Below are 12,766 nucleotides of genomic sequence, written 5' to 3'. Positions count from 1 at the left end.
CACATGTCCTTTTCCTTTCTACATTTAATATTGGCTCAACATCTGAGTTTCATTTAACACCGCTGTGCTTATCTTCTACTGCATCATCGCGGCCTTCAGTTTGCATGTTCTTGGCGTTGGGTTGTTACCATGCCTAACGAGATACAGGTTATCACAAATTTGTTGCGAATTGACTCGTGTCCTTCCATGTTTGTGATGTAGTGACGACTTGAGCATACCCGTAGGACTGTGACACAGATACGTTACCTTATGATCTACCATGTTTTGACAGAGTCACAGGGTGTATTCTACACCGTAGGTGTGTGTGTGGGGGGGGGGGGGGGAAGACATTATGTGACAGTGTTCGGTTTTGCAATGGTGTCATGGGATCACGTTGTGGTGTGTATTGTGCAGAGCGGCAGCCGAATTCCTCGGCAAACAGTCGTATGACCAGCGTGAACACGGCAGTGTTCCTCTTCAATGACATGCTACTTGTCACGAAGCCTGTCATGAAAGGGAGACCGTCGGTGAGTAGTCCAATGCCGCATAAATCACAAGTTAGTTTACATTTGACAACTGATGGAATTAGTGTGGCTACTGTTGCTTTATCTCTTGCCTTCAACTAGTCCACGGCAAGCTGAGTCATGTCCCAGAACAGTGTTCCTGAAACAGGATATATAAGAAGTAACTGGTCGGTACCAGCGATTACATTTGAATGTCACTTATACAGCTGCAACATAGCTATTGTGTTAGTGTGTCTTATCAAGGTACATCTGAATGTGTGTGTGTGTGTGTTTGTGTGTGTGTGTGTTTTGTGCTCCTTGGGAGCAGGTTACACTTTCTGAGCTCCGTGTTCTTGGCTTTCTCCCAAGTTTTCTGCCTGCCCAGGGCGACTCTGGCGTAGCCAGAGTCGACCCTGGAGCACCCTCGCACACTGCCAAGGTAGTGCTGCATGATTGGAGCGCGGAATCGCGATGTAGCTTGCAGGACAATTTACTTCGATATTGTCACTGCTGTGTCGGCCGGTACCACTCGCAGTGGAGTAGCTGTCCCTCGAGTGCTGTGAAGAATCCAAGCTCGAAGAATGCAGTGGTGGGAATTGCGGATTGGCTGGTGGAGTGCTGGAATAACTCGTTGTTTTCAGTGGAGTGGACGAGCGAGTGCGGAGAGGAATGTCCCAATGGCGGAATGGTGGGAATTGAAACTTCTTTCTTTCGTCGTCATGAGTGCACTGGTCAAGCGTTGTGGAAGTCTGTCGGATTTGTGAGGCCTTGCCCTGCCGCTTACATCGTCAACGTGGACGAACTGCTAGTGGAGTCCTGGTGGGATTTCGGATGCCCACACTCCTTTTGCTTGGTGGATTCTTTCGTGGACAGTGTTTTTTCGTGACGTGGAATTTTGAATTTTTTTCCTTCCTGTTCATTTTCAGTCGTTGTCACTGTAGCTGTCAGGTTGTTGTTACAGTACAGCAGTCGTCCGTTCTGCTCCATTGTTTCATCTGTTTTGCCAGTTCTGCTAACTGATTCTCTGTATTTGCCACTGTCCCTCATAGTGCTCATGCTTGGGTGGAGGGCGGCGTGACCCATTTAGGGTAGCTGTATCATAGTAGTAGTAGTAGTGTTGTGTGTGTGTGTGTGTGTGTGGTGTGTGTGTGTGTGTGTGTGTGTGTGTGTGTGTGTGTGTGTGTGTGTGTGTGTGTGTGTGTGTGTGTGTGTGCATGTGTGTGTGTGTGTGTGTGTGTGCATGTGTGTGTGTGGGGGGGGGGTGCATGTGTAACTCGTATACTCTCAGCACTCAAAGCACATACTTGTTGTTACGTAAGTAGTTATCAATATTCGTTCATTGTCTCACAAGGAGAAGAAGAAGACAAGGCAGTGCGAGTATGCGCACAGCCTATCCATGCATTCCTACGGTGTACTATTTATGTGTATACAAATTACGTGTCATAAAGTAGCCATGCTACACATGTGCGTGCCATGTGTGTGCGTAGCGCCACGATAGCCAGGCACAACCGCTGCAGAGCGATGCGGTCGGGGCAGGTCTGTCCCCGGATGCGTTCGAATATCACGTCTACCGTCAGGTAAGAACTGCCACAGTGAATTGTAGTGGAGAAAGCATCTTTTTTTCTTTCTTTTTCTTCTTTTTTTGACTGGAAAAGCAGTGGTCTCTGTGGCGTTCTCCACACGAGCATAATGGAGTGCATTTGAACGTCGCGAAAACGATACAGTGACACCACTACATGACTGTACACTTCAATACCGTGCTGACATTCCTTGGCCAGTTTGAGAAGTATAGTGTATAGTGTGGCCAGGATGTAAGTACAGTCGAGATTGGATATAAGTACAGCGGAGATTGGATATAAGTACAGTGGAGATTGGATATAAGTACAGTGGAGATTGGATATAAGTACAGTGGAGATTGGATATAAGTACAGTGGAGATTGGATATAAGTACAGTGGAGATTGGATATAACGACACTCTTTCGGGAGAAAGCAAAATGTCGCTATATTTGATCTGTCACTAAACCCGATCTTCACATTTAGTATGCAATATGTATAACAAAATGACAGAAATGTATTGTAGATATACATGTACATGATTGTACATGTGGATAACAGAATCTGATGTGTATTGGAAAGGCTTCCTGTCTGAAGCCTTTCCATACTGGTACTCGATGTTCCAGTTTTGTGACACGAGAATGGCACGAGAATTAGTGTACCGCTGAGTGTACCGCTATACACGTGGTCGACACTTAGTCGACACGTAGTCGACACGTTGTTGATACTTTTTTGACACGTGACCCCGTCAACGGTCTGCTTTGTGCCAATGCCACTCGGTAAACGCCGATGTCGCGTACGACAAAGACGACTATCCCGTACGCGAAATAGTTGAGAATTGCATGGCGTGGACCTGACGGCAAGGACAACTGCGTGGAGGCCCCTTTCGGTACCCCTGACGGGAAGGAGAACTGCAGAAGTCGACGAAGTCGAACGAGGAGGTCCCTTTTCCGTACCCCATACTGCAAAGTGCCATTGATGGATACCTTTTGCACCTGGAACGACCCCTTAAACGCTGTCGCGGCGACTATCCCGTACGCGAAATAGTTGAGAACTGCTGACGTGGACCTTTTGCACCTGGAACGGCCCCGTAAACGCTGTCGTGTCGGCGGAGTGAATGTGCAGGGTACTAGGGTGAAAAGAATTGCTGCAAAGACGTCCCCTCTACTAGGCTCTAGGCCTTTGCCTTTGGAGACATCGTCGGCGAACTGAATGCGCAGGGCGAAAAGAATTGCTGCAAAGACGTCCGCTCTAGGCCTTCGGACATCGTGGGAACTCCTTCCGGTACTATACAAACTGCTGACGTGGCCGTGGACATGTACATGGAGAGTCATGGTGGGACTTCATGTACATGGATACATGGTGGGAATTCCTTCCGGCACCCTCGTACCGCAAAGCCAACGGTGGGGAAGGAGAAGTGCAGACGTGCAGGAAGACGAACGAGGAGGAACCAGGACTAGCTGGACCGTAAGTAATAGCTGAATTGTGCATGACAACTTGACATCCATGCGGCACTCGCCACTTGCCACTGCATATTTCTTGTCCACTAACAATGTCTCTCTTCTGCCCCCTGTGTGTCCACGGCCCTGTTGCTGAATTGGCCCGATGAATCGAATGTCTTCCGCAGCTGGAACGGCCCCGTGAACGCTGTCGCGTCGGCGACTGAATGCGCAGGAGGGAAAATATTGCTGCGAAGACGTCTCCTCTAGACGACGGTAAGGCACCCCATTGATATGTTGCCAGTGTGTGCCAGGGTATCGCGCGATGGTGAATGGGGAATGATGAAGGGTACGGTGGGACTGTAGACCTGTTACCTTCTACTAACACGTTATCAGGTGGAGAGTGTCTTGTACTCACGTTATCAGGTCGAGAGCGTATTGTAGTCACTCTCTCTATTCCTGTACTTCATTACGTTTAAGGTGTACGTATAACTTCTCAAAAAATGTAATGGTCTACAGTCGTGTCGGAAGGGTACGGTGGGACTGTAGACATGTTACCTTCTAACACGTTATCAGGTGGAGAGTGTCTTGTACTCACGTTATCACTATATCAGGTCGAGAGCGTATTGTAGTCACTCTCTCTATTCCTGTACTTCATTACGTTTCAGGTGTACGTATAACTTTTCCAAAAAATTTAATGGTTCACGTCTTCAGATAGAGAGCGTATTGCACCCACTGTCTAGTCTCTGTAGTGCATTGAGATTTTGTTGATCGAACATGAAATGGATACACAGACAAAGCCAGGCCAAGTACATGGCGAGATGTCGCCAGAAGAACGTCTTCAGGTAGAGAGCGTATTGCACCCACTGTCTAGTCGATTTTGTGGATCGCACATGAAATGGATACACAGACAAAGCAGGCCAAGTACTTTAGAGAGTGGATGATGTGCAGATCGACACGGCCTGCGGGTACTTCATTAAAGTTACCCGTGACATAACTAGGATAAAAGTTAATCACTGCAAAAACATTGCCAAGTATGTGAGCACTTTGGACTTGACAGAAGAGTGCACGGGCGACGTTGACAAAACATACCGCGGTGACTGTCACTATCATGACAGCAGGGCACATCGCACGCAGCATCGCAGATCGTGTCGAATTGCGTATCATAATATTGCAAAATTGCTCCTGTGCATGCAAGTGGATTTCATTGCACTTCTCAGTTTGGGAAATGCTCGATTATGACAATTCTGCGTGTGAGTGCACTAGCCCTGAACAGACATGTAGGTGAACCGTTTGTGGTGTCTCATAGCCTACCTCACGACCTTCTGCTTTCTTTCTTCATCACTTGTATCTTGCAGGTATATCATCCCGTGACGACCACATTGAAGTCTGAATTTGAAGTGTGAAGATGCTTCAGCAACCACATCGTACTTTTCCATTGCTTTCATTGTGCTTCTACTTTGCATGTGTGTAACTTGTGGGGTAAACATGTGATGACATTGAATGCTGGCGACACGGTCAGATGTTCATGCGTCTAACGTACACCTGCATGTTATGCATTGAAAAGGGTTTGTCACTTGCGATCCTGGGACGAGTATCAGGTCCGCTTTGTCCTGTGTGGGCTGTATCAGATTGCTGTTCACTTCTCTATCTGTTGGATATGTGACTTTCTGCAAGTTTCTGGTGTATGATGGCCACGTCCTTGCTTGTCACTTTGTATGATATTACATTCTGTATTCGCTGCTTCCATGGCATGGTCTGCAAACTACAATCCTTGGGCAAATGTCATGTTTGCTATGTTGTGCTTTGGCCGTCAGCTTGTCTACACGCTGTAGTTGTGTCGAGAACTGCCGTTCACGAATATTTGAAATACATATAAATTTAGTGTTCACGTCTTACTTGAACTTCCTGTAGTTTCAGTCTGCAACTCCGTCGTCTTTCTCCTTTTCTAACTCAGTCTTTCCATTATCTGACAGTGGTGCTCTCACCTCTAGCTAGGTGCAAGCACCCTCCGCCAGACGCGAACTACATTCTTGTTTCTCTAAAGACTCTCAAATATAATTTCTTCTTCGCGTTCACTTTCGTTCTGCAGTTTATTTATTTATTTATTTTCCTTTCTTTCTACCTCGTGGTACACGCGCTACATGTGCCACCATCTTTGTTTCCATGGCACCACAGTGCACCTGACCACGCGATCGCTACGCAGCTCAGGCCCGAATGGGTCCGGGTGCGCTGCTTCGCGATCTATTTGGCCTCGCTTGCTTCCGAGCACCGCCGTTTTCGGAGCGTACTCATTGTGCGTCTCAGTTCTTTTCTCCGTTGTTTGTATCTCCTTGTTATTGGTTATTCTTCTTCTTGACTGAAGTGTAGTTGATGAATGAACGATGGTGGTTTGTGTAGTAGTAGTGTGAGTGTGTGCATGGTTGGAAAGGTCTTCTACATTCTATAATCAAATCGATAAGATTTTGACATGGTGCTGTAACCAGGTGACGGTTACCTGTCCGCAACGCAGTTTCCCCGTCGTTTTTCCGACACTCATCGTCGTGCAGGTATGTACACTCAAATGGTCCAGCGCCGGGCCAATATGAAGCGTCGCCTCACACGCGTCAGGGAAAAGCTGGCGAGGGAGCTCCACAAGGAGGAGCCATCCCCACACTACGTGCTGGGCGACTGGCAAACAGCGGCAGAGCTAGCGTCTCACATAAACGACCTCCAATCACAAATACGTAGCCTCGTCGAGCTCGACGCAAACGATGAGAAACTAGACGATCTCGACTCTTGGGAGTCGTCCTTCGATGAGGAGGTGGAAATTTTGAGAACAGCGAGGGCGTTTTTGGAGAAACACGCGCCCTCCCTGCTACAGCAACCAGTGCCAAGTGAAAGCAGGTGTTCTGAGAGTGTGATGTGTAGTGCTAGTAATAGTAGTAAACACATGCAGACTGAGCACCCTGTTTCGGAGCAGCTCTCAGTCTCTCAACACGCTAGTCATCCTGCTAGCAGCACGCCTGCCTTTACTGGTGTGATGGACAGTATGCCAAATGCCACTGGTACTGCTAGTCAAGCACTCACAGCAGTCAGTGCAATTGCAAATACCCATGATCCTACTCACCATACTGGTTCATTAAGCACACTGCAGTACACACCAGCAGTGCCACCGCCACCACCACTACACTTGCCTGAGCCTACACCTGGTACTGGTAGTGCCACTGGTCGTGCACAGTGGAGCAACGCAGAGTACACTTCTGACAGCGAGTCTGTATGGTCGGATGCTGACTCCACGTCTACCAACACCTCGTTCCATGCACCCTCGGTTGTTCCAGGCTCTGCTATGTTTGTTGCTGCAGTCTCCCAGGCTGCCAGTCATGCCGCACGTGCTGCTGTGGAGGCCACATGGCAGATGGACACCTCGAACACACCACGTCGCACTCCTGGTCGGACACCCGTGCAGCTCCCTAAGCTCACACTGCCAACCTTTCATGGTGATATCCTTGCATGGCCCGACTTTTGGGATATGTTTTCTGCTGCAGTCGACACACAGCAGTTACCCCAGGTGTCAAAGTTCACGTATCTGCGCAGTGTGCTGAAAGGTCCTGCCGCCCGTCTGGTCTCAGGCATCGCAGTGACCGACGCAAATTATCCGACTGCTGTCAGCACCCTGAAGGCCGAGTATGGCAAGCCTGATATAGTTATTGCTCAGTTATACGGTCGCCTACAGCATATCGCTCAGTCCTCCACACGCTATGCGGATATAAAATCTACATGTGAGGCTCTGGAGAACATCCTCCTGCAACTGGAGGCCCAGGGGGAAATACTGAAAGGTCAACGCCTAGTATGCCACCAGGTACTCTCAAAGCTTCCACTGAGTGTAACTACGAAGCTTGAGGAGTGGCGACCCTCCCATGACGTCTCAGCACCGTGGGACATAGAAGACCTCCGCCAGTACCTGAAACGGTACGTGCTTCTGCACGACCGAGCACAACAACGCTCTGGCCAGCAGCAAAGCACCGCTCCAGTGGATATGCTGCCGTCCAGTACACTTGTGGCCACTTCTGGCGCACCGTTTCGTAGGCCGCAAGCTGCTACGTCTGCACCCGCTCGGCCACGGAAGCCGTGTGTGTTCTGTGATGGTGCCCACAACCACGATGCCTACGTTAGGTTCGCAACTACCTCAGCACGGAAGGACAGGCTCCTTGAGCTCCATCTCTGTTACCGTTGTCTTGGCAAAGGCCATGTCGCATCTGCCTGCACCCTGCAACGGAAATGCCGACATTGCCAGCAGCCGAACCATCACAACACTGCTATTTGTTCGCGCCAACAGTCTGCTGTTCACCAGATCGGTGTCAACAATGTGCAACAGCAGCCACGGCCGCAGCGGTCGCCGCCTCCGCCGCCACAGCAACAGCAGCCACAGCAGCAGTCTCAATCCGCTACGACACCAGCACAGTTCTCATCTTCATGTATGTCTGTCAATGTCCAGTGCAACACGGTACAGGATCGTGTCGGTTTAGCGCGCATGATGACTGCAACTTCTGCTATCACCGCCAATGGTCGCCGTACCACTGTGCGCATCCTGTTTGACAGTGGCAGTCAATCAACATTCCTCAGCGCATCTGCTGCTGAGCAACTTCAACTTCAGCCCCTCGGTAAGGACACGCTGAACGTATTCTCCTTTGGCAGTGAGACTCCTCTGCGCCTTGTGCCAGATGTGGTACAATTTGCTCTCCTCCACAAGGACGGTTCTACTCGGACTCTTCATGCGCATGTGTTGCCAGCATCGAAGACGATCCACCCTGTGCAGCACAGCTCACTCTCTGCGGCAGACAGAGCAGTTCTGATCAATCTGCCGGCAGACTCTCTGGCTGATCCGTTACCGGACGGTGCCTCCACTCATGCAGTCGACTTGCTACTGGGCATACAGTACTTCTGGGACCTCATGAGTGGTCTGCCAACACGGTTGCCTTCTGGCCTCTACCTCATTCCGTCTCGATTGGGATATCTGTTGTCTGGCAACCCGAATCCAGCCACTGCAGACAGCTCGCATGCCTCTGCTTCTGACTCTGTGGTCTTTGTGTGCGCTACGGAACGCGTACCGGATCTGTCCGAGATGTGGTCTCTCGACAGTATTGGTATCAGTGACTCGCCGTTCCTCACTGACGACAACCGTGCCCCGCAGCACTTCAACTCAACCGTCCGATTTCGTGATGGCCGCTATGAAGTCGCTTGGCCGTGGAAGTCTGAGCCACCTGACCTGCGAGACAACTATGGCCTCGCACTCGGTCGTTTGACCTCCCTCGCTAAGCAGCTCGCTAGGGACCATGACCTGCTATTGCGCTACGATGCAGTGATCCAGTCTCAGGTTGAGCTGGGTATTGTTGAACGTGTGTCAACCAACACTTCAACTCACACCGTCAAGCACTACCTGCCGCACCAGCCAGTCGTGACACCCTCCAAGGCGACCACTAAGCTGCGCATTGTATACGATGCCTCGGCCAAGTCGTCCAAAGCAGCTAAGTGTCTGAACGAGTGCATGCATCGTGGCCCCATCAACTTGCCGAATCTCTGTGGCATACTTCTCCGCTTCCGTTGCCACTCCATTGTGCTGTTGGCTGACATCGAGAAAGCGTTTCTCCAGCTCAGCATTCGTCCGGATGACCGAGATGTCACACGTTTTCTCTGGTTTGACGATCCAGCAAACCCTGCCACATCCAAGGACAACTTGGCTGTGTATCGCTTCTGTAGGATGCCGTTCGGTATTGTTGCCAGTCCGTTTCTGCTGGAAGCTACTATCCATCACCATCTGCAGCTGCAGTGTACTCCTCTTGCCGCTTCTATCGATCAGAATATCTACGTGGACAACGTGTTGATTGGTGTCTCGGATGTTTCTGATGTTCTTGCCGTATATGAGGAGGCCAAGTCCGTTTTCCAGCGTGCATCAATGAACTTGCGTGAGTGGACAACCAATAGTACAGCTGCTCGGGCGACTCTACCAGCGGATGACATCGTCACGACTCGACATGTCAAGGTGCTTGGTTTACAGTGGGACACACATGACGATGTATTGTCAATTGCTGGTTCTCGCTGCACCCTCTCTGCTGCTGCACCTGCTACTAAGCGCATTGTCTTGCAAGCCGTCTCTGCTTTGTACGATCCGCTTGGTCTACTCGTCCCAGCCATTCTGTCTGGTCGCCTGCTACTTCGTCAATTGTGGCAAGCTGAGCTCAATTGGGATGACCCTCTACCTGCACACTTTACTGACGAATGGTCTGCTATCTCCTCTATGATGGCATCGCTCTCTTCGATCACTATTCCCCGTTTGTGTTGTCCGGTCGGCAGCGCTACGGATGTACAGCTCCATATCTTCACTGACGCTTCTGTCAATGCGTATGCAGCTGCTGGCTACCTCCGGGTCACAGATGGCAGTTCGGTACACTCTGCCCTCGTCTTCAGCAAGATGCGGCTCGCACCGGCTCCGAAGAAATCATCTTCTACCGCTGACACCATGACCATTCCTCGCCTGGAATTACTGGGTGCCGTCATTGGTGCTCGACTTGCGTCATTCCTTCGGCAGGAACTCAACCTCACGCTCTCGTCCACTACTGTCTGGACTGATGCCAGGTGCGTTCTGCATTGGCTTGTATCAAGTCGGGACCTGTCTACATTTGTGGCCAATCGCATCGCTAGCTTACGTGCTCTGCCGGACATCACGTATCGCTATGTCCCCAGTGCTGCTAATCCTGCTGATTTGGCTACTCGTCCGCAAACAGCTGCGCAGCTCGCCGACAGTACTCTATGGTGGTCTGGTCCTTCGTGGCTAACAGAAGACGTCAGCAAATGGCCTGCTTCTAGTCACCCCACCATCACTCCTCAGGACTTGGCGTTGGCCGAGGCCGAGTATCGTGGACCTCGTCTCATCCACAGCATGCTCGCTACCCAACCAGTCCTGCCGCCGTCACTTGTGCAGCAGTCTATCCTAACGCGCTCGTCCTCACTGTCCAAAGCCGTCAGAATCTTGACCTACTGCATGCATTTCCTCTATCGTGTTGTGTGGACTCGGTTGCCAGCTGCTCAGCAGACACGCCTTCAGGATGGCCATGCTCTGCTAGCTCAGCTACTCAGCCAGTTTGATGCTCAACCGTACGTCTTCAGCGTCAGTGTGCGACGCTTGGTTCTGTCTCTATTCGTACGTTCAGCGCAGCACAGCTCCTATCCTGATCTGTACTCTGGTTCTCTCGCTGATAGCACGTCACCGTTGGTGAAGCAATTTGGTCTTCAGCGTGACCAGCTCGGTGTTATCCGTTGTCATGGCAAGCTTGCTCACGTCCATGCTACCAGCCAGCCTGCTCTGCTGCCACGCCAGCATCGTCTCACTGTCTTGATCATTCTCGACATCCATGGCCGCCTGCTGCATGCTGGTCCAAGCCACACCCTCGCACAGCTTCGCCTCAACTTCTGGGTTCCTCATGGTCGTCAGGCTGTTCGCCATGAACTGAAGCTATGTCTTGTGTGCCGTCGTCAAGACTCGCCACCCTATCGTCTTCCGTTGATGCCGCCTCTGCCTGCTGAGCGTGTCAACCCTGCTCATCCATTTGAGTTCACCGGTCTGGACTACTTTGGACCATTGCTCATCAAGCAGTCCGACTCCTCCACGACCAAGGTATGGGTCTGTTTATTCACCTGTTTCGCTATCCGTGCTGTCCATCTCGAGTTCGTGGATGACATGTCCACAGCTGCCTTCATCTCTGGCTTACGTCGCTTCATTGCTCGTCGTGGCGTACCGCGTCTGTTGTATTCTGACAACGCCAGCCAATTTCACCTCGCCAGTTCTGCCGTGCCGGATGCCTGGTCCTCTCTACCGTCTGACCCCGTCCTAGGCGAGTTTCTCTCTCAACGTCAGATCACGTGGAAATTCACCACTGCACTCGCCCCATGGCAAGGTGGTATTTATGAGCGCATGGTTGGCCTTGTGAAGGGCTGCATGCGGAAAGTTGTTGGCCGGCAGTTGCTCTCGCTCCCACAGCTCCTCACCTTGCTGGCTGAAGTTGAAGCTGTCGTCAACAACCGCCCACTGACTCCCGTTTCGGCTGACGATGAAGGTCCTGGTCTTCTCGTGCTCTCTCCAGCTCACTTCCTCGTTGGTGGTCGACCCACGCTGATCCCTGTCGACACATCCTCTGCTGATGATCCCGACTATTCGCCTGATATCAGCTCCCGGGATCACATCTTGCAGTGGTGGAGGGCGTCCCAAGTTCTCTTGGAACGTTTCTGGAAATGCTGGCGGACTGAGTACTTGCAATTACTCAGGGAACGTGCGAACCCTGATCACCGCCAGCCCAAGACGTCTCTATCCGGCCAGCCACAGGTTGGGGAGATCGTCATCGTCAAATCCGAAGGTATACCACGTGGCCAGTGGCACATTGGCAAGGTAACAGCGGCTAACGCTAGTGCGACAGATGGTTGCGTCCGCTCAGCAGAGGTCCTGATGCCGTCTGGGCGCACAGTGGAACGCCCACTATCGCTGCTGTATCCACTCGAGGTACCCAGCACCCGGCAGGATGATGCCCCCGCAGTCATCAGCAGCCAGCAGTCAGATAATGCTCCTGGAGTGCAAGCACCACCGCCATCAGCAACCCGCCCGAGGCGCAAGGCTGCCGATCAGGCACGCCAAAACATCGCTAGATGGACTTGTAACTTCACGGCGTTAAGGTAAGTATAACTTATTATATTTCTACGCTTTAGTTCACAATCTTCTTTGTTCCTTTCTCTTTCTAGTGCATTCACACTTCTGTTTGGTGGGAGTGTCGAGAACTGCCGTTCACGAATATTTGAAATACATATAAATTTAGTGTTCACGTCTTACTTGAACTTCCTGTAGTTTCAGTCTGCAACTCCGTCGTCTTTCTCCTTTTCTAACTCAGTCTTTCCATTATCTGACAGTGGTGCTCTCACCTCTAGCTAGGTGCAAGCACCCTCCGCCAGACGCGAACTACATTCTTGTTTCTCTAAAGACTCTCAAATATAATTTCTTCTTCGCGTTCACTTTCGTTCTGCAGTTTATTTATTTATTTATTTTCCTTTCTTTCTACCTCGTGGTACACGCGCTACATGTGCCACCATCTTTGTTTCCATGGCACCACAGTGCACCTGACCACGCGATCGCTACGCAGCTCAGGCCCGAATGGGTCCGGGTGCGCTGCTTCGCGATCTATTTTGGCCTCGCTTGCTTCCGAGCACCGCCGTTTTCGGAGCGTACTCATTGTGCGTCTCAGTTCTTTTCTCCGTTGTTTGTATCTC

General features: G+C 51.0%; 2 protein-coding genes across 2 annotated transcripts in view; both read left to right on the top strand.

Moving 5' to 3' along the window:
• The window catches only part of LOC135810443 (uncharacterized), a 41,203-nt gene that overhangs the window by 24,313 nt on the left and 4,124 nt on the right, over positions 1 to 12,766 (top strand). The window contains exons 18-19 of the mRNA XM_065323936.1: positions 394 to 506; positions 1,970 to 2,059. Of these exons, the coding sequence (XP_065180008.1) occupies positions 394 to 506; positions 1,970 to 2,059 (203 nt within the window). The remainder of the gene's footprint in view (positions 1 to 393; positions 507 to 1,969; positions 2,060 to 12,766) is intronic.
• The window catches only part of LOC135809273 (uncharacterized), a 10,743-nt gene continuing 50 nt past the window's right edge, over positions 2,074 to 12,766 (top strand). Inside the window, exons 1-2 of the mRNA XM_065322585.1 lie at positions 2,074 to 3,751; positions 4,834 to 12,766. The exon at positions 4,834 to 12,766 is cut by the window's right edge and continues 50 nt beyond it. Coding sequence (XP_065178657.1) covers positions 6,027 to 12,182 — 6,156 coding nt within the window. The 5' untranslated portion in view covers positions 2,074 to 3,751; positions 4,834 to 6,026 and the 3' untranslated portion in view covers positions 12,183 to 12,766. The remainder of the gene's footprint in view (positions 3,752 to 4,833) is intronic.

The sequence above is a fragment of the Sycon ciliatum genome, chromosome 2 (genome assembly GCF_964019385.1).
Source record: "Sycon ciliatum chromosome 2, ocSycCili1.1, whole genome shotgun sequence".
Classification (NCBI taxonomy): Eukaryota; Metazoa; Porifera; class Calcarea; order Leucosolenida; family Sycettidae; genus Sycon; species Sycon ciliatum.
The sequence above is the reverse complement of the archived record's forward strand: the minus strand, read 5'-3'. Positions and strand labels throughout refer to the sequence as shown.